We start from the raw sequence: 22,282 nt of genomic DNA, 5'->3' as shown, positions 1-22,282 counted from the left end.
TAAAAAAAGGGAGTTTGCTGTGCTCAATCTAAGATGTATGGGAAAAATATGTGGGTGTAATAAGAGAAAATTTTTCTGAATTATATATACAAATGAATCACATATCACATAAAATGTGCATGCACAAATGGAAAACAACAAGAATAGAAACAAAAAAAGAAAAAAGAAAACATATAAAAACAAAGTTTGGGACGCCTTCTCTTTGTAAGTACCGCTCACCAACCCTTATATCTGCATATGCAGTGCAGTAACTTTGTATATTTAAACTCAGCTGCTGGCACGAAACATTGTCATACACAAGACATACATCTATTGTGTACAAACATTGATGTTGCAGCATTTTACACGCCCAAATTCCAGGGACATGAGGAACAAGGAGGGTTCATTCTATAATTCTGATTTTTCATACCGATATTGAAGAGACACAATATTTGTTTTTCTTTGTTTTCTTTTTGTTTCTATTATTTTTGTTTTCTATTTAACTGCGCACGCACATTTTATGCGATATGTGATTCATTTGTATTTATAATTCAGTACCTTTTTCTCTTATTACACGGTCACCCACATGTCTCTCTGGCATTTTTCCCATACCTCTTAGATTGAGTGCAGCAAACTCTCTTTTTCTATTTCATTTCTGTCTAGTAAAGCTGGGATCAGCTTTTTTGCCTGCAACCATCCAAGATGATACATGGGTGTGCATTCACTATACCTCTTGCGTTTAAATCCCAGGATTAAGAATGGCTGCCAAAATACAGTGATCCACTTTCAAGTTGCTGCAAACCCTTGGTATATATAGAGGCACATTAACGTGCAGCCACAAGTCTTCAGCAGCTCTTTGCTATCAGATATGTGATTATACTGTTGCTCACAGAGCAATATCCAACTGTGGGCCTCATTCAGAAGCTGGATTAATATAGATATAGATATCAGGTACGCTCAACTGATTGGAATTCGTTTTAAAAGAAAACTAGCCTAAAGGCCCCCATACATCAGCAATCTGAAAACCACAATTGAACAATTTGAAGATTTATTGCCTGATCTTAGGATTTCCCAATCGAGCAATCTGCGCCCATACACTACAGATCTTTTTCAGTGATTTGCAGATCAATTGCAGCAAACACAGATCTGGCAATCTTGAAAGACCCATCATTTTGCTAGAAACAGTCTGCAAATCTGCTGATCATGTCCATCCATACACTAGCAATCTACAGCCCCAATCGATCTGTGAAATCCAACATGTTGAACAATCTGATTAAACAATTCCAATCACTTTTTGGTTGCAATCTGCGATCTGTGAAGCCCATACATTGCAGATTTTTATACACAATCGATTGCAAATTGCACGATTGCTGCAATCCATCTCTGATGTATGGGGGCCTTCAGACTGTAGTGTAAAAACAAAAAACAATTTATTAATTTGTACAATATCTAAAGGCCCCCATACATCAGAGATTGATTGCAACAATCGTGCAATTTGCAATCGATTGTGTATAAAAATCTGCAATGTATGGGCTTCACAGATCGCAGATTGCAACCAAAAAGTGATTGGAATTGTTTAATCAGATTGTCCAAAATGTTGGATTTCACAGATCGATTGGGACTGTAGATTGCTAGTGTATGGACATGATCAGCAGATTTGCAGACCGTTTCTAGCAAAATGATGGGCCTTTCAAGATTGCCAGATCTGTGTTTGCTGCAATCGATCTGCAAATCACTGAAAAAGATCTGTAGTGTATGGGCGCAGATTGCTCGATTGGGAAATCCTAAGATCGGGCAATAAATCTTCAAATTGTTCAATTGTGGTTTTCAGATTGCTGATGTATGGGGGCCTTAAATCTATATATAAAGGCCCCCATACATCAGAGATGGATTGCAGCAATCATGCAATTTGCAATCGATTGTGTATAAAAATCTGCAATGTATGGGCTTCACAGATTGCAGATTGCAACCAAAAAGAGATTGGAATTGTTAAATCAGATTGTCCAACATGTTGGATTTCACAGATGGATTGGGGCTGTAGATTGCTAGTGTATGGCCATGATCAGCAGATTTGCAGACCGTTACCAGTAAAATGATGGGCCTTTCAAGATTGTCCGATCTGTGTTTTCTGCAATCGTTTTGCAAATCACTGAAAAAGATCTGTAATGTATTGGCGCAGATTGCTCGATTGGGAAATCCTAAAATCGGGCAATAAATCTTCAGATTGTTCAATTGTGGTTTTGAGATTGCTGATGTATGGGGGCCTTGACACCTGTGTCCTATGATTCCCTTGCTCACTGCGGGGGGGTCAGTTTCTCTTGCAGGGATCAACTTTCCGTATGATCTGTGCTATAAGCAACTGTCATACGTTCCCCGAAAGGTTATTAAGCCGTCTTCAGTGAGTACTAATTAAAAACAATCTAAAATATACAGTATATATATTAGGTCGGTGATTCCCAACCTCGGTCCTCAAGGCACACTAACAGTCCTGGTTTTAGTGATATCCATGATTGTGCACAGAAGGTTCAATCAAAATAACTGAGGCACTAATTAAGTCACCTGTGCTCAAGTATGGCTATCCCTAAAACCTGGACTGTTAAGGCCCCCGTACATCAGAGATTGATTGCAGCAATCGTGCAATTTGCAATCGATTGTGTATAAAAATCTTTCCCTTTTTCAATCGATTGCTGATTGCAGAGATGCCACAATCGATTGAAAAAGGTAAAGATTTTTATACACAATCGATTGCAAATTGCATGATTGCTGCAATCGATCTCTGATGTATGGGGGCCTTTAGTGTGCCTTGAGGACCGTGGTTGGGAACCCCTGTATTAGGTACTTCTCTACTTGTTTCACTGTGATTTACTTCTTCTCGAATCGGCTCAAATCGAATGCAGTGAAAACCGTTTTTTCACTGCATTTACTGTTATTCGATTTGTTTTGCGATTTGCAAAACAAATTCGATTTGAGTCGGTTTTGAACAGTGATTGGCTGTTCGATTTGGCATGTTCATGTCCAAATCGAACTGCAAATCACCATTCAAAACGAACTGCGAACTGCAAATTCCCGACACGATAGAACTGCTTCATACTTTCACTTTCAGCATGAGCAGTTCGTTCTCACACAGATACATGCAGACATCAGTGAGATACCTGCATGTATCTGCCTGGAAAAAATTACTTAAGAGTTAAAGTTTATCCTGCGGCTCCCACCATTGAGTTCATTGGAGGAGCCATTCGTTGGCTGAGAGGCGGGGCCTAACCTCTCTCAGCCAATGAACGCACAGACACGGAGCTTCAAAGGAGGAAGCCGCGTCTGTGCGCTTCATTCGGGAGGGAATAATCGTTCTGGTTAGAATGATTTATTATTTCTATTTTTACACATCACTCACACAATCAACCCGCCACCTAGGCTTGGGGTGCCCTGGAGAGGGAGACCCTGATATTTGAAGGGGTCTCAAACTCCCCAGGGATCCCTGGCCTGGGCTGACTAGCGGTCAGGGCTGATGCTGCGGCTGGGGGGCCCGGTGATATGGCTCCCCTGGCTATGGCATCAGTCTCCCATTAGAAAGGGTCCACGGCTGGTCCTGTGATTTATAGGGATACCCTACGCAAATTTTACCCTGTAAATCCAGAACCAGCCCTGCTTCCCATAGCCCAGTGCTGGTCGTACTGAGTGCAGGGAGACCCTACGTCATTTTTCCCCTGTACTTAGTCAGCCACACCTGGGTTTCAGCAGGCCGGGACTGGTTCTGATTTGGGGGGGAACCTCACGTCAATTTTTTTCTATCTTTTAACTGTTTAATGACTTTATTCAGTCAGATACATGCAGGCATCTCACTGATGTCTGCATGTGTCTGTCTCAATCCGACCTGCTCATGCTCAAATCGAAAGCATGAAGCAGGTCTATTCTATTGGGGATTTGAAGTTCAATTTGAAGTCCGATTTTGAGGTCGATTTCAAATCGAATGATAGTAAATAAAGGTTTTGTGTGTTGGGCTATGTAAAAGTACCAATGTTTTTCCGATGGTTGATTTGAGGCCGATTTGACTCAAAATTCGATTTGAAGTCCGATTTTACATTCAATTTGACCTTTAGTAAATACCCAAAAGCAAAATCGAATACAAATCGAATGAAAATCGCACCTCAAATCACTCAAAATACCAAATCGACCTTTAGTAAATTTACCCCCAATTGTTTCAGTCCCAAGTAAACCCCCAGTCACTTAGGCTGTTTAAGTTTAGACAACTCAACAGCTTTGTGGGAGTCTGAGTTATCTGTTCACCGCTGATTCAGCATCTTGCGGTGTGCTCACATGGCCATTCCTCTTTCTTCAGTCTGGGGATGTTACTGTACACAGAGCGCTCCGGTTTCTGCAGTCTGGGGATGTTACTGTACACAGAGCGCTCCAGTTTCTGCAGTCTGGTGATGTTATTGTACACAGAGTATTCTGGTTTCTGCAGTCTGGGGATGTTACTGTACACAGAGCGCTCCGGTTTCTGCAGTCTGGGGATGTTACTGTACACAGAGCGTTCCGGTTTCTGCAGTCTGGGGATGTTACTGTACACAGAGCGCTCCGGTTTCTGCAGTCTGGGGATGTTACTGTACACAGAGCGTTCCGATTTCTGCAGTCTGGGGATGTTACTGTACAAAGAGCGTTCCGGTTTCTGCAGTCTGGGGATGTTACTGTACACAGAGCGTTACGGTTTCTGCAGTCTGGGGATGTTACTGTACACAGAGCGCTCCGGTTTCTGCAGGCTTGTGGTGGTGGTAGATTACAGGTGTCACCGCACTCTCCTCCAGGAAGGAGCAGATCTTTTAAAACTAGCAAAACACCAAAACTAAAATACACTATGGGCCTGATTCAGACCCACTCGCGAGCGGCTGTCCGCTCGCAAGTGGGTCGATGTTATGGACTGAGCATGCGCACGACGGAGGGAGCTCCGTCGTGCGCATGCGCCAGACGCGACGAGCGAAGGAAAGTCCTTCGCTCGTTGTGTCCGATCAAAGGGGGCGTGCTGTCAATGGAGGCCGGCCCTCATTCAGAGCGTGCGCTCTGCTCAGAGCGTACGGCTCTGAATGAGGGCCTATGTTGATGTTATTTCAGAATGAGAATCAGACTGACCTTTCAAAATCTATTGGTCAACAATCAGACTTGCCTACTTTTGAAAAATAATTTCAGGGAGATTGTGAAAGCAACACCTATAAGCGCGGCGGTAAAGTTGGCGTGTACTGCTACATCTGAGGGGCGTGTCATAAATTTGGCTTACATTAAAAAGACACAAGCCCAAAAGCAGTTAGTAAGAGCTATTTGTCCATGAAAACACACTGATACTTCTCTGAAAATGCATGTAGCCATAGGGATCATTGTGCCTTATACCCAGGGCAGGGAAATTATACTAATGATCCCATTTGAATGTATATAATTTTATATAACAGCTACATAATGGGGGTTGCTACTATTTCAGGGAGTCTCCCTGACAATGAGGGAGAGTTGGCAAGTATGTCAACAATTAATCTAACACCAGGAGCCAATAAGGCTTCTGTCATTTTTTCATTAATTAGTCACTTCTTATTCAAGCACTGGGAAACAGCAGAAACACTACGAGGTATAGTAAATAGAGCCCTGATTGTTTAAGGCTAACGAGGTATTATGAATGAAACCATCAGCACTCAAAATATATATTTAAAACTAGCAAAACATCTTTATTAAAATACACTATGTTGATGTGATTTCAGACTGATTCTTAAAAATATATTGGTCCGCAATGAATCTAATACCAGGAGCTAATGAGGCTTCTGTCATTTAAATATATATTGTTTACTTCTTATTCAAACACTGGGAAACAGCAGACACACCATGAGGTCTTTTTACATATTACTTTACTCAAGCTCTGTGAGACAGCATAACTGATGGGAGAACATACAGGCAAGATCCATTGTAATGTCAGATTTTAAAAGATGTAATATAACCATTATTCAATTAAAACAGCAGCTGCCCTATTTAAGCGGATGAACAATAGACCCATGGACACACCTTCCCTGAAGAAGGCCAATCAGAGGCCGATACGCTTTGGGACACTTCGCACAGACCTAATACAGACACCACTGTATACTGTCCTATATGGAGAAACAGCACTAACCAGCGCTGCTAGCAGAGGTGCGATTCTCATCTGAGCCTGATTAAAAGATCTGCTCATTCCTGGAGGAGAGTGCGGTGACACATGTAATCTACCACTAAGCCTGCAGAAACCGGAGCGCTCTGTGTACAGTAACATCTCTCGCTGTCTCCCTGGAGAGTCTAGCAATCTCCCTGATTGCACCTAACCCCCATTATGTAGCTGTTATATAAAATTATATACATTCAAATGGGATCATTAGTATAATTTCCCTGCCCTGGATATAAGGCACAATGATCCCTATGGCTACATGCATTTTCAGAGAAGTATCAGTGTGTTTTCATGGACAAATAGCTCTTACTAACAGCTTTTGGGCTTGTGTCTTTTTAATGTAAGCCAAATTTATGACACGCCCCTCAGATGTAGCAGTACACGCCAACTTTACCGCCGCGCTTATAGGTGTTGCTTTCACAATCTCCCTGAAATTATTTTTCAAAAGTAGGCAAGTCTGATTGTTGACCAATAGATTTTGAAAGGTCAGTCTGATTCTCATTCTGAAATAACATCAACATAGTGTATTTTAGTTTTGGTGTTTTGCTAGTTTTAAAAGATCTGCTCCTTCCTGGAGGAGAGTGCGGTGACACCTGTAATCTACCACCACCGCAAGCCTGCAGAAACCGGAGCGCTCTGTGTACAGTAACATCCCCAGACTGCAGAAACCGTAACGCTCTGTGTACAGTAACATCCCCAGACTGCAGAAACCGTAACGCTCTGTGTACAGTAACATCCCCAGACTGCAGAAACCGGAGCGCTCTGTGTACAGTAACATCCCCAGACTGCAGAAACCAGAGCGCTCTGTGTACAGTAACATCCCCAGACTGCAGAAACCGGAGCGCTCTGTGTACAGTAACATACCCTCCAACATTTCATTGAGAAAACCCGGTACAGGGGCGTAACCACGATGAAAAGGGGGCGTGGTTACATTTAAAGGGCGTGTCTACAGGGCTGTACATGGGGGCTGGAGGTAGCAGGCACTGGCTGGGCTCTGGCTTCTGATCACCGGCGCTGGCATAATTACGTCAGCGTCAGTGCTGACTGCACTACAGACCACCAGGGAGGACGCAGCGGAGCCGGCTGTCACTCAGCAGCGCTGCTGGAGTCCTGTATCCCAGCAGCGCTGCTAAAGAATTCAGGAGATTGTACCCCACCGGTACAAAATGGTACAGCCTCTGTTGCCGGTACAGACCTTTAAAAAACGGTACTGTACCGGCTATATCGGTATAGTTGGAGGGTATGCAGTAACATCCCCAGACTGCAGAAAGAGGAATGGCCACATGGCCAAGATCCTGATTCAGCGGTGAACAGACAACTCAGACTCCCACAAAGCTGTTGAGTTGTCTAAACTTAAACCATTAACCTTAACGAAGGTGGCTACTGAAGCTTTGACTATACTGGACAGATACCATCAGGATTATTACTCAAAACAACTACCCAACTACTAACCTGATTAAAATCTGTGACACCAAGAGCACGTGCAACACTTTCCTTCAAGTAGCTTTACAGGTGAATACAAAGGGAGTGGTAAGTAAATGTGCGGGCCGCTGCCTAAAGTACGTAGCACCCACCTTTTCCCTTACCTCCTCTGACAACTACATAGCAGTACCCGTGGGGGACGTATGATAAAAGCCCCTAAGCAGAGATCATACGGAGAGCTACCCCTGAAGGAGACGCTGACACCCCACAGTGACACAAGGAGAGTAATAATATATACTGTATATTTTAGATTGTTTAATTAGTACTCACTGAAGACGGCTTAATGACCTTTCGGGGAACGTAGCACAGACCATACGGAAAGTTGATCCCTTGAAGAGAAACTGACCCCCAAGCAGATATTGTACAAATTAATAAATTGTTTTTTGTTTTTACACTACAGTCTAAGGCTAGTTTTCTTCAACACAAATTCCAATCAGTTGAGCGCACCTGATATCTATATCTATATTAATCCATTGTCTTAGCGAGGTGGACCCCTCTTTGTTGGGGGCTGCCACAGATTGTGGAACTAGTCCAACAGTTCCCAGAGCGCAGTTTACCCTAATTGAGCTATACTTATTCAGAAGCTGCAGTCGTTTGGGGGCGGGAATCGTTTTACAAAATGAGGAACGTGTCAGTGCCGTTTTGTAGATGTGCCAAGGAAGGGGCTGCATCCTCCGATGCAGATTTACTGGCTTCTGCGGAGTGATTACACCGGATATCCTGAGAAACCTAAGGGTGACGCGATGCTGCAACGTAAGGTCACAGAAGCCGGCAGCGTGCGTCTTTTCACACGAGATGCCTCCAGCGGCATTTGCATACTTTCGCACAACCTCTGCGTACAAAGAGCCTGTGGGAATAACGTGCATCTCTGAATCAGGCCGTGTAACCATTTGGATTTTTTAACAAGAAAAACATCCTCCTGATAAAATGCTACTAAACCAATGTAACAAGCACTCTGTGGCCTAAAAAAATGGGTTGGGTACAGGATCCAGATGGTCAGAATACCAACAGACGTTTGTAAGTATTACAACCCTTACCCTAACCAACCCTTCCCATAGCCTAACCCTAACCTTCCCCTCCAGTAGCCTAACCCTAACTTTCCCGTCCCATAGCCTAATGCTAACCCTTCCCTCCTGCAGCCTAACCCTAACTAACCCCTTCCCATAGCCTAACCCTAACCCACCCCTCCAGTAGCCTAACCCTAACTTTCCCGTCCCGTAGCCTAATGCTAACCCTTCCCTCCTGCAGCCTAACCCTAACTAACCCCTCCCGTAGCCTAACCCTAACCAACCCCTCCCGTATATTATATTTAAAGTGGGGGACGTGGTTCATATGTGAATTACCGATAATTTAGGAGTTTTGAGATCATCGTAATTATTTTATTTTCACCTTCACTTTTTGTTTCACTAATTTGATTTTAATTTTTATATTTCGCTGGCGCTATTTTACGATGTCATTAAAAGTTATATTTTAACATTATATCACATTTCTAACTTGCTGTAATATTATATTTACATTACTTATATTGAGGTTGATGAGTGCCCCACTTAGGAATACTTTTCTTTCCAGTGTATATAACAACGTACTGTATATACAGTAAACTGCTCAATAGATAAGCACTGATGGCAGCATACATAAAACAATATAATCTCTGTTTTATCACCATAGAGTCATAGGTTTGTAGTAGCACAATGAGGGAGTGGCTGGATACACTGGAGGATGATTTATCTATAAACCATTCACAACCCTTGCCTCCAGCAGACATTTACATGTAACGAGAGTCACAGAACACGGTTTGGTAAATTGCTCAATTGCAGGTGAACTGACTCAAAGGCGTCAAAGTCAGGCCTTTATGATATATAAAAATAGCTGTGTACATATATACAGAACCGTATCTTTATTTGTCTTCTTACTATTGACATTGTTACTATTATGCAGAGATGTGCGCGGACTGCGGTTTTTTGGTCTCAGCTCTAATTCATCATCGTGTTTTGGTTTTGATTTTGTCAAAACCACCATCAAGTGTTTTGGTTCGGATTCGGTTTTGGATTCCTTAAAAATCGTTGAAAATTGATACAAAAAAAAAAATCGGTACAAATCGATAAAAAATCGATAAATCATGTACTGTAATTTGGACCTATATACATGCAATCCAAAATCCAAGTTCGGTTTTTAAATCCGATTTCTGAACTGACAGCAGAACCAAACTAGGACTTGATTTGGCTCGGAATCCCTAAGTTCTCGTGTGTTCGTATTTCAGGAAAAACTGGACCGCACATCATTAGTTGAAACATGACGCATCCAACCTGGAAACTGTGGACTATAAAGGCTGCACCATAAATGTACAACAAATCTTAATGCTTTACACCTAACATCACCATAGCGCTGCATTGCTCTACCCATAACAGTCACCCAAAGGTCTGAAGCTTAACTAATTGATTAACATTAAGACAAGTAGCTTCAGACCAGTAAGCCTTACATCAGTAGTGGGAAAAATAATGGAAACACTAATAAAAGAAAGAGTGGTGGAATATCTCAAATCCAACAATTTACAGGATCCCAAACAGCATGGATTTACTCAGGGGAGATCGTGCCAAACAAATCTTATTGACTTTTTTGACTTGGTGACAAAAGTAATAGATCAAGGGGGGGGCGTAGATGTAGCTTATCTAGACTTTAGTATGGCTGTTGACACGCTCCCACATCGCAGACTGATAAACTGGAAAGCATGGGATTGGATTCTATGACTGTTGAATGTATAAGATCTTGGTTGCAGGATAGGAAACAGAGAGCTGTAGTAAATGGAGAGTATTCATGGGAGGGAAAGGTTCACCAGTGGAGTACCCCAGGGATCTGTACTTGGGCCACTGCTTTTTAATATCTATGTTGGTGATATTGCAAATAATATTAAAGGGAAAGTATGCCTTTTTGCAGATGCCACAAAACTATGCAACAGAGTAGACACAGCAGGAGGGGTAAAACCAATGACTGAGGGTCTGGGTAGACTACAGGAATGGGCAAGAACATGGCAACTACAGTTTAATGTCAAAAAATGCAAAATCATGCACTTGGGTCCCAATAACCTAAAGGCTAAATATAGTATCAAGGACACTATAATGGAAAATACAGAGGAGGAAAGGGATTTAGGAGTCACCATTTCAGATGACTTGAAGGCAGGCAAGCAATGTACCAAAGTAATGAGGAAGGCAAGTCAGATGCTTGGTTGCATAGGGAGAGGAATCAGTAGCAGGAAAAAGAAGTGATAATGCCACTGTATAGTTCCTTGGTATGGCCTCATCTAGAATACTGTGTTCAGTTCTGGAGGCCTTATCTCCAGAAGGATATAGACACATTAGAGACTGTACAAAGAAGGGTAACTAAAATGGTGCATGGCCTACAGCCTAGAACTTATCCAGAAAGGCTAAAATATCTTAATATGTATAGTTTGGAACAGAGAAGGGAAAGGGGGGACATGATAGAAACTTTCACATACATGAAGGGTTTTAACAAGGGACAGGAGGGAAGCATTCTTCAAAGGAAGAGATGTACAAGAACACGAGGACATGCACTGAGACTGGAGGGAGGTAGGCTCAGAGGAAATTTGAGGAAAAATTACTTCACAGTAAGGGTAGTGGATAAGTGGAATAGCCTCCCAGCAGAGGTGGTTGAAGCTAAAACGGTGGAACAATTTCAACATGCTTCGGATAGGCATAAGAATATCCTTAAGAGAGATGTAAGGAGCAAATAGGGTTGAAGTTGCCTAAAGTATACATGAAAAGGGGCAGACTAGATGGGCCAAGTGGTTCTTATCTGCCATCAAATTCTATGTTTCTATGTTTCTAACACATGTAGGCTCAGATTTATTAACGAGTGATATTCTTGTTATCACTCATTACTAATCTTAAATGGTGCTCCAACCAATCAGCTCCTAACTGTCATGTGTTTGAAAATGACAGTTAGGAGGTGATTGGTTGGAGCACCGTTTAAGCTTAGTGATGAGTGATAATAAGAATATCACTTGTTAATAAATCTGGGCCATATTTACAGAAACATTTCCATGGAGATTTAATGCTTGTTATTGATTACTAACATACAGAGGGACTGATGCTGAGTTAGGATTAGAGCAAAAACAGAACCAGTGATACCTCTTTTAAACCTCAGCTAAAACCCAGGTTATTTCAGGGTAAACCCGGGTTACTGCTAGGTGTAAAAGGGGACAGGGTTTGATTCCCGGGTCGAGTGACCTGGCAATCCAACTCAGGTAGCTTGCAGGGTTTAACATGGGAACGACCCATGCAACCCTGCAGTGTCAACGGGAACACGAGACGTCCAACCCGGTTCCTGTTTACAGCATGACGACTTCCGGGACTCTAACCCTAACCCTTACTCTAGCCTACCCTTCCGCACCCTAACCCTCTCCTAGTGCCTAACCCTAACATCCCCTCCCACAGCCTTACCCTATCCCTCTCCTAGTGCCCAACCATAACCTACACCTCCCGCACCCTAACCCTAACCATCCCCCAGTGCCTAACCCTCACCCTGTTGCTGAACCCTCCCACAGTGCCATTATGCATGAACTGTCTCTGCACCTGCACTGCTGAGCAAGACCATAGAGCTCGGCAGCGTGACACAGTTCCCCCTACCTGCAGGACTGCTGGGAGTGCGACACTGACCTCATGATGTCACGTCATGCTCCCTGCCGAAGAAAGGAGCCACCGGCCGTGAGGGAGACCTAGACAAGCTAACAGGACCATGCAAACGGTAAGAGATGGGGACACAGGCTGGAAAGACAAGGGGGTGGAAAGGGGGCAGGTGGCTTGTAAGACGGGGCAGGAGGCTGGAAAGACAAGGGGCGGAAAGGGGGCAGAATACTGGAAAGACAAGGGGGCAGGAGGCTGTAAAGAAAAGGGAGCAGGAGGCTGGAAAGACAAGGGGGCTGGAAAGACAAGGGGTGGAAGGCTGGAAAGACAAGGGGCAGAAGGCCGGAGGGCCATAAGGCAGAAAGCTTAGGTGACATGGGGCAGGAGGTGACACAGGGACCAGGAGACTAGAATGATACAGAGTAGTAGGCTTGAATGACACATCAAGCTGGAGGTGACACAGGACAGGGGGCAAGAGAGATACAGGAGGCTAGAGGGAATATGGGGCAGGAGGCTGGAGATGACGCAGGGAGCTGGAAGTGATATGGTGCAGGAGGCTGGAGGGGACATGGGACAGGAGGTGACACAGGGAGTAGGAGGCTGCTGGAAACATGGGGCAGAAAGCTGGAATGGCACAGGGATCTGAAGGTAACACAGGGCAGGAGGCTGGAATGACGCAGGGATCTGGAGGGGAGACGGGGCAGGAAGCTGGAATGTTGCAGGGATCTGGAGGTGACACAGGGAGCAGGAGGCTGAAGATAACACGGGGTATGTAGCTGGAAAGACATGGGCATAGATGGGATATGGAGCAGGAGGCAGGAGTGACACATGGGCAGGGGACTGGAGGGACGCAGGTGGTGAGTCTGGTTGAACCTTTGTTGTATGATAATGACATTAATTATATTCCTACACAAACAGGCATCTTCTGGACAATGAGATTTCCTACATGAATAGTGAATAACGAGTGAAAACATCGTCTGCCCGGGGAGGATCAATTTCTTTAGAGGTTCCCCATTGCAAAGAAACCACCATATAGGTAAGGTCAGGTGTATTTTTTATTTCATATTCACATGCTGTGCCTGAGCCAAATATATTAGAATTGTACATAGTACATGCGTCGGGATTTTGGAATTACAGAGAGAGAGTCCAATGAGCTACAAAGATGTAGAAAAGCAGTTCCACAGATAACATTTATTTTGTTGCAGATCATTGCTCTGTTTTTTCTCTGCAATTCCAAAACCCCAGCACATGTACAGTACCATGGGCAATTCTATTTGGTACAGGTACTATGCAAACAGTCCAATCACAGTGATCCCCCTTCTCATCCTACCCAGTGCTACCCCATCCAGCCCAGTGTCCCCCACCATCTCACTGATTCCCCCATCCCAGTGTCTTCCCCCTTCCCTCCCCAACCAGCCCACTGCCTACATCTAAATGCCCCTCGGCAAAGCCCCCTCCAAGCCAGTCCGGTCACAGTGTTCCTCCATCATTCAGCCCAGTGTACCCCTTCTCCAGCCTGGTATTCCCCTCTTCCACCACCATCTCACTGCACTTTTTCCATCCAGCACAGTGCCCCCCTATATATCACCCACTGCCTCTCCCCATTATCCTCACCCTGTCACCCACTGCCTCTCCCTGTCACTGTCTCCCTGGCATCACCCACTGCCTCTCCCTGTCACCCTCTCCCCGTCACCATCTGCCTCTCCTTTTCATCACTATCTCTCTCCTGTCACCCTCTGCTTTCTAAAAGGCACCCTCTCCCATCACTGTCTGCTTCTACCTATCACCCACTGCCTCTTCCAGTCACACTTCCAGTCACCCACTACCTCTCCTTTCCCACTATCCCTACCAGTCACTTATCTCTCCTGCCAGCCACTGCCTCTCCCTGTCATCCACCACATCACCCTCTGCCTCTCCATCTCCAACTATCTCTACCAGTCACCTATCTCTCTGGCAGCCACTGTCTCTCCCCGTCATCCACCACATCAATCTCTGCCTCTCCATCTCCCACTATCTCTACCAGTGACCTATCTCTCCTGCAAGCCACTGTCTCTCCTTGTCATCCACCACATCACCCTCTGCCTCTCCCTGTCATGCTCTGTCTCCCTCTTGCATCACTATCTCCTCATTACTCTCTCTCTTCTATCACCCTCTGCCCTCTGTAAGGCACCACCCTCTAGCTGTCACCTTCTTCTTCTTCTCCCTATCACCCATTACCTCTTCCCCTCACCCTCTGCCTCCCTCCTGCATCACTATCTCCCCATTACTCTCTCTTCTATCACCCTTTGCCCTTTAAAAGGCATCACTCTCTCCCTGTCATCTTCTGCTTCTCCCTATCACCCACTACCTCTTCCCCTCACCCTCTCCCCATCACCCACTGCCTCTTCCCATCACCCTCTCCCCATTACCCACTGCCTCTTCCCATCACCCTCTCCCCATTACCCACTGCCTCTTCCCCTCACCCTCTCCCCATCACCCACTGCCTCTTCCCATCACCCTCTCCCCATTACCCACTGCCTCTTCCCATCACCCTCTCCCTGTCACTTACTGCCTCTCCCTGTCATCCTCTACATTACCCAAAGTCACCCCCTTGGAATCACCCTCTGCCTCCCCATTACCCATTCCCTGTCATCACAACTGCCTCTCCCTGGCATCACCCATTGCCTCTACCACAAGGGCGTGACTTGTGGATACAGCATTCCCTTTGAGGCCATTCCCCTTGTCGTGAGGCCACACCTACCTTCCCAGGGGCTTGCGCAAAAAATCCGCCTCCCCTTACGTCATGGTGCCGCCCCTGCTCGTGCGTCACCTCTCACCCAGCCATCCAGGGCCACCCTCCTGCTCCACTTCCTACCTATGTCATGCCTGTCCTGTACAATAAAGTGCTTCTTGTTAGCCGGTGTGACAGAACATCATAACTTCATGCCGCGTCACTAAATAAGAGAGAAGCCGCAGCATGTGAGGAATTGGGAGCAGCTAGAACGAAATAATAAGAAGAGTGAGGTAACTACGGTAAGTGTCTGGGGTTGTGGGGGGAGGAGGGGCTGCCTATTTTGGCAGTCCCAGGCCCCATAATTTCTGATGGCAGCCCTGCCTCCTGCAGCCCAACCATCCCCCAGTGCCTAACATTAACCTCCCCTCCGGCTGCTTAACCCTAACCCTCCCCTAGTGCCTAACCTAACCCTCCCATAGCCAAATCCTCGCCTAGTGCCTAAGCCTCACCCTAGGGCCTAATGATAAATCTCCACCAGTGTCTAGCTCTAACCCTCCCCCTAGTGCCTAACCCTAACCCACCCCCAGTGCCTAATCCTAACCTACTTTTCCCGCAGCCTAACCCTCCCCCAGTACCTAACCCTCCCCCTTTGCCTAACCCTTCCCTAGTGCCTAAACCTAACCTACCCCTCCCGCAGCCTAACCCTAACCCTCCCCTAGTGCCTAACCCTCCCCCTAGTACCTAACACTAAATCTCCACCAGTGTGTACAGTAACTCTAACCATTCCCCTAGTGCCTAACCCTAACCTACCCTTTGTGCCTAACCCTAACCTATCCCTCCCGCTGCCTAACCCACCTCAAGTGCCTAACCCTATCTCTCCCCCTGTGCCTAATCCTAACCTACTCCTCCCGCAGCCTAACCCTCTCCCAGTACCTAACCCTCCCCCTGTGCCTAACTCTACCCCTAGAGCCTAACCCAAACCTTGACCCTTAACCCTAAGCCCCCCCTGACCCTAATACTTACCTACACAATCTGTTGGTATTGTGGCCATTAGCATGCTGACTTTATAGGGTATAGGGTTCTGTTAATCAATGGGAGAAGAGCTTCCTCCTATCATGTGGAAAACGTGGAAACTTCTTATCTCATTTTTAAGAAGGAAAGTGAGTGCATGTACCACTGGCTGTCCTATGCTATCATTATCATCATCATCATCATCTCAGGGTGGTATTCTTTCATTTGCTAATGTTATTAAAATAGTTTTTGTTTTCTATTATTTTTTCTTTTATACTAATTTACATTTTTAATGAAACTGCAGCAGGATGGAGAAGCCCTAGTGGAGATTCAATAAGTAGCAAAGCTCCTTCTGCTGCACACATAGCGGGTAATTACGGGATGAGATCATCACACCTTTTTTGTTTGCATGCTTGTATATGCATTCATATGGACACTGATGCATGGGTTTCAACTGCTATGTTCTTTATTCAGCCATTTGCAAACAATAGACATACTGTACACAAGACTAGACTAAACCCACATCCAAGCATTCCCCATGGTCCTAGGGACTGTCACTGACGATTCAGGCTTGCACATACAAGTTAGGGAGTGTCTACAAACATTAGGCACATCTAATGCAATAACATCACAACACCGGTAATTTATTAGCACCTCTAAGGGTTGCAAGCAAAATTCTCCTGCCCATCAGAACCTCTCGGCTAATTGAATCTCCCCCTGTGCCTAATCCTAATCTACTCCTCCTGCAGCCTAACCCTCCCCTAGTACCTAATCCTCCCACTGTGCCTAACCCTATCCTACTCCTCCCGCAGCCTAACCCTAACCCACCCACAGTGCCTAATCCTAACCTACTCTTCCCGCAGCCTAACCCAACCCCAGTGCCTACCCCTAACCCTCCTCCTGTGCCTAACCCTAACCCTCATTCTGTGCCTAACCCTAACCCTGTACCTTACCCTGACCCTGTGCCTAACCCTAACCCTCCCCAAGTGCCTAACCCTAACCCTCCCCCTGTGCCTAACCCTAACCCTCCTCCTGAGCCTAACCCTCCTCCTGAGCCTAACCCTCCCCCTGTGCCTAACCCTACTCCTGTGCCTAACCCTCCCCCAGTACCTAATCCTAACCTACTGCTCCCGCAGCCTAACTCTACACCAGTGCCTAAGCCTAACCCTACTCCTGTGCCTAACCCTAACCCTCCCCCTGTGCCTAAACCTCCCCCTGTGCCTAACCCTACTCCTGTGCTTAACCCTCCCCCAGTACCTAATCCTAACCTACTGCTCCCGCAGCCTAATCCTACCCCCCTGCCTAACCCTAACCCTGTGCCTAACCCTAACCCTCCCCCTGTGCCTAACCCTACCCCAGTGCCTAACCCTAACCCTTTGCCTAATCCAAACCTACTCCTCCTGCAGCTTAACCTGCCCCCAGTGCCTAACCCTCACCTACCCTTTCTTGTAGTGTAACCCAAACCCTCCCCTTGTGCCTAACCCTAACCTATTGCTGCATCCAAGCTGTAACCACCCCGTAAAATGTTGACATTTCAGAATTGTTGATATTGTGAACATGTCAACATTCTTAAGATGTTCACATGTTCCAATGACGACATCATAACTGTCCACATTGTCGTGTCGACATTGTAATTGCCAACACAATAACTGTATCCCTTTTGTGTGTGTTTTATCCAGCGCCCTGATATTGCTATTTATTATTGTAATGTGATTTGCATTGACTTGTTTACGGAATCCAAACTGCTCCGAACACTGGATGTTCCCGTCTGACTCGGATCCCACTTCGAGGCCGAACGTCATCCTCCCGACGTCAGATTCTTGAGAGACTTGGTTCTATTTAAGTTGTTGTGACCTGGACTTGGCACCATTTCACTGTTCACTCGCATGCTGCGCACAGTTCCGCAAAGGCTCTCTACTTAAAAGTGGCTGTGTCCAGATCCAGAGTGGCTGTGCTGTTAAGTGACTGTGGGGCACACTGATCCAGAGTGGCTGTGCTGTTAAGTGACTGTGGAGACACACTGATCCAGAGTGGTTTTGCTGTTAAGTGACTGTGGGGGCACACTGATCCAGAGTGGCTGTGTTGTTAAGTGACTGTGGGGGCACACTGATCCAGAGTGGCTGTGCTGTTAAGTGACTGTGGGGGCACACTGATCCAGAGTGACTGTGCTGTTAAGTGACTGTGGGGGCACACTGATCCAGAGTGGCTGTGCTGTTAAGTGACTGTGGGGACATACTGATCCAGAGTGGCTGTGCTGTTAAGTGATTGTGGGGGAACACTGATCCAGAGTGGCTGTGCTGTTAAGTGACTGTACTGTGGGGGCACACTGATTCAGAGTGGATGTGCTGTTAATTGACTGTAGGGGCACACTGATCCAGAGTGGCTGTGCTGTTAAGTGATTGTGGGGACACACTGATCCAGTGTGGCTGTGCTGTTAAGTGACTGTGGGGGCACACTGCACGCTGCATGGCTGTAGTAGCCTGTGTCCGACTCCAGACCCACAAGTGGCTTTGCTGCAGTGTTAAGTGACTGTGTATGTGTAAGGGGACACACTGCACACTGATGTATGCTGCGCTACTCTGCTGATTAAAGTGGTTGTGTCCAGACTCACAAGTAACTGTGTGTACAAGGTATGCTGCACTGTACTCATGCCCATCTGCTCTATTGTAAAAAAAAGTAAAATAATATTTTGAAAAAAAGTAAAAAAAAAAATAATAAAAGTAAAAAAAAAACAACATTTTTTTTGTGCTGTATCCCATTGTGCACTGTACAAGCACCGGATGACGAATCCCAGCAAAAATGGTCCAGCGCACTTCCCTAGTTTGAACAACCTATTATTTGTGCAATATAAGGGTTGCTAGTAAAAGGCAGGATGGTGATCCAAAGACATATACAGGAATTAATTGCCGTGATGCAATGGCCGTAAAACAATAATCCTTGACCTATTGCATTAATATTGACACGTCTATCCCACCGGGTATTCTTTCAACACTGGCAAAACACAGAGCAAACATCAAGTTTTAAAGACCTGGAAAAACCATTGGTCTAATCCGTCTGACATCCTGCTGCTGCTGCATGCTTATATGATATCTATTTATTTATTTATTACCAGTTATTTATATAGCGCACACATATTCCGCAGCGCTTTACAGAGAGTATTTGCCCATTCACATCAGCCCCTGTCCCAGTGGAGCTTACAATCTATGGGCCTGATTCAGACCCACTCGCGAGCGGCTGTCCGCTCGCAAGTGGGTCGGTGTTATGCACTGAGCATGCGCACGACGGAGGGAGCTCCGTCGTGCGCATGCGCCAGACGCGACGAGCGAAGGAAAGTCCTTCGCTCGTTGTGTCCGATCAAAGGGGGCGTGCTGTCAATGTTGATTGACAGCACGCCCCCTTTGGTGGGCGTGCCGGGAGTGTGCCTCCCTGACGGGGGCGTTCCCACGGGAACGCCTCCCGTCAGAAGCCGGCCCACTGACATCACTAGTGATGTCAGTGGGAGTGATTTTGGCTCTGATAGAGCCAAAATCACTCCGGAGCTTGCGGTTGAAAACCTCAACCGCAGGCTCCGGCTCGCAATTTCGATGGTCGCGATGGTCTCGACCATCGCGGCCATCACAAAGCACGCTCGTATAGCCTGTGGGTGGTGACCCACAGCTATACGAGCGTCCAGGAGGACACTCCATGAAAATGGAGCCCGGCCCTCATTCAGAGCGTGCGCTCTGCTCAGAGCGTACGGCTCTGAATGAGGGCCCATGTTCCCTATCACATGCGCACACAGACACACTAGGGTTAATTTGTGTTGGGAGCCAATTAACCTACCAGTATATTTTCAGAGTGGCTGCAGGTGCTGGCTGAACAGGGGCTGAATATGTATCTGGTTTCATGACGTCTCATGTTATTGCTTCATAAAGGAAAATGGGCAAACACTTGTTAAATTACTCCGGAATTTGAAATGATAACTCCTCAACTCCTGTTAACTATTTGAGCATAAACTGAAAAGTGTATGACGTGAAAATTCATATTGTACAGAATAAAGCGGAACATTTGCCCTCTAATCTAAAAATCATTCAGCTGTGCCACTTATGTACCAATGTAAAGTCACATAATCAGCCACAATACAGCGTGGGGATTGTTTAAAATTGTTATACATTAATGTGAATGATAGTATCAGGTTGATTGGGAGTACTCCTGGTTAAAGCAGTATTATGCTGTGTTACTCAACAAGACAAATCAGCATTCTGTATGTAATGCCAGGATTGAAGGGTCTATTAAGTTGAGAAAAACCCCTTCTCCTGTGGATTCACTTGGGAAAGGTTTTTTCTCAACTGTTTTCAATATTATTATTATTATTATTATTATTATTACTACTACTACTACTACTAATACTAATACTAATAATAATAATAATAATAATAAAAAAATATTTAAACCTAAATGGTGAAAACCCTGTGCTGTAATGTGGTTTTATAGATGTATCCTTTTATCGTATGTGATGTCCAATATTTGTTTGGTTTATCTTGTTAAACTGTATCAGAGATAATAGTTTTAACAGATATGTGTGTGTGTGTACTGTATATGTATATATATATTCTCTCTCTCTCTCTCGACTTTTATTATTTGCTTTTTTTGCTATCTTTGCCTCTGATTAGATCTTACGCCATGCGAACACTCAGGCCGTGCCAGCCTTAAAAGTAAAGTTGGGTACACACCTAGCATATATATCTACAGATGATGGTTGTTCATGCACACTGAACAACCATCATCTTCTATCTCTCTGCAGGTCCCGCTGGCCAGGGGTCGCCCCGATACTCCCTCACCGTGGCTGCCATTGTAAGTGTTCGGGCAGTCGGCAGACCGCCCATACACACAGTACGATTAGCAGATATATCTGCCAGCGGCTGTGCAGCACAGTCAACGTGATATGTCTGTGAAAAGTGTGGCGTTCACAGACATATCGCTGGTACACACTGGCCGACTGGCGCACAATTTATTGGCCGATATATCTGCCAGTGTATACCTTCATAAGTATGTTATTTGTTTTTTCATAGACATTGCTAGGTGATTGACCGTTGTACTGGTCAATTGCATTCATATGTTCAAAAGAACTGTCTGATTGTAACAGTAGTCATTTATCACAAGTACAGTGTATAATTATTGTAACACTGTGACAGGGAGGAAAGATCGGTCACTACACCGTCACTTGGAATAACTTACAGCATTGAAATTCTTGATTGTGAAATAGTTTCTTATCCAGATTTTTTATTTATTTAACATTTTTTTTACTTAAAACAGCAAAGTGCATATAATAAAATCACAAACGGAATAACAGAGGTTACCAAGATAAAACACACGAGAAGAGATCATAGAATACAACTAGATACCTCTGCGGACCCCTCTGCCACCTTCTGGGGGCCAGGGATAGCATCTACCGTACCCTCTTAAAACCAGTGACTGCAGACCCTCCAGCATTACCCCTTCTACCTCTTTCTAAATGCTCCCAGACATCCCACTGGATTTACTGTTGCAGTTGCCTGGGCAGAATGAATTCATGAGAAGGGAGTTTTTAAAACATCAATTAATTAATTCAACACAGTTAACTGCAATGGTAAATTAAGGGAACAACTTATGACAAAGTATATGATATTAGGGGAAAGGGGGGCAGCTGGAGGGTATGGAAAGGACGTTTGGGGTTGGATACAGCACAAGATATAATACTCACAATACTATAAATGATTCATAGGCAGCATTTAGTTTTCCCCAGGCTCCCCCCATCCCAGTTTGTCCCCCATGCCCCCTTCAGAAAACCCTTTTGTGATAGTTATTAGATGTACTCACTTTTGTCCAGATTCATGGTGACAGAGCTATGAGGAAATCAGTATCCACAGACTGCTACGCACTAGCTTGATGTCTGAGATGACTGTACCTGGTGAGCAGTACAGTAGGTGTGGTGACTTATCCCCTTTCAGGTAAAAGAAAACACTAGACTGGGACTGAAGGGAAAAGGCTGCTCACTTTTATTATACACACATATATATATATATATATATATATGAGTGGCAGAACTAGCGGCGGTGTAACCGGTGGCTTGCACCGGTGCACGCTGCATCCAACAGCGCCGGTGCACCCTCCGCCAGCCCCGGGTAGTACCTTCGTACTACCCAGCGGCGGTGTGTTTGTTTTGGCAGCCAATGAGAGTCAGACAGACACTCGCACACTCTGCCAGACGTGGCTACGCCCCCTTCCCTAAAAAAGTAAAAAAAAACATTTTGCAGCGCTGCTTCGCGC

The 22,282-nt window shown here is 45.4% G+C and overlaps 1 protein-coding gene across 1 annotated transcript in view; it reads right to left on the bottom strand.

Moving 5' to 3' along the window:
• LOC148543431 (histo-blood group ABO system transferase-like) overlaps positions 1-21,908 on the bottom strand; it is an 82,530-nt gene extending 60,622 nt beyond the window's left edge. Inside the window, exon 1 of the mRNA XM_088455380.1 lies at positions 21,833-21,908. Within this exon, the coding sequence (XP_088311506.1) occupies positions 21,833-21,848 (16 nt within the window). The 5' untranslated portion in view covers positions 21,849-21,908. The remainder of the gene's footprint in view (positions 1-21,832) is intronic.
• Positions 21,909-22,282: the final 374 nt, after the last annotated feature.

This window comes from Taudactylus pleione, unplaced genomic scaffold, assembly GCF_031769625.1.
Source record: "Taudactylus pleione unplaced genomic scaffold, aTauple2 ptg000003l, whole genome shotgun sequence".
NCBI classification, from domain to species: domain Eukaryota; kingdom Metazoa; phylum Chordata; class Amphibia; order Anura; family Myobatrachidae; genus Taudactylus; species Taudactylus pleione.
This window is presented reverse-complemented; position numbering and strand designations above follow the sequence as displayed.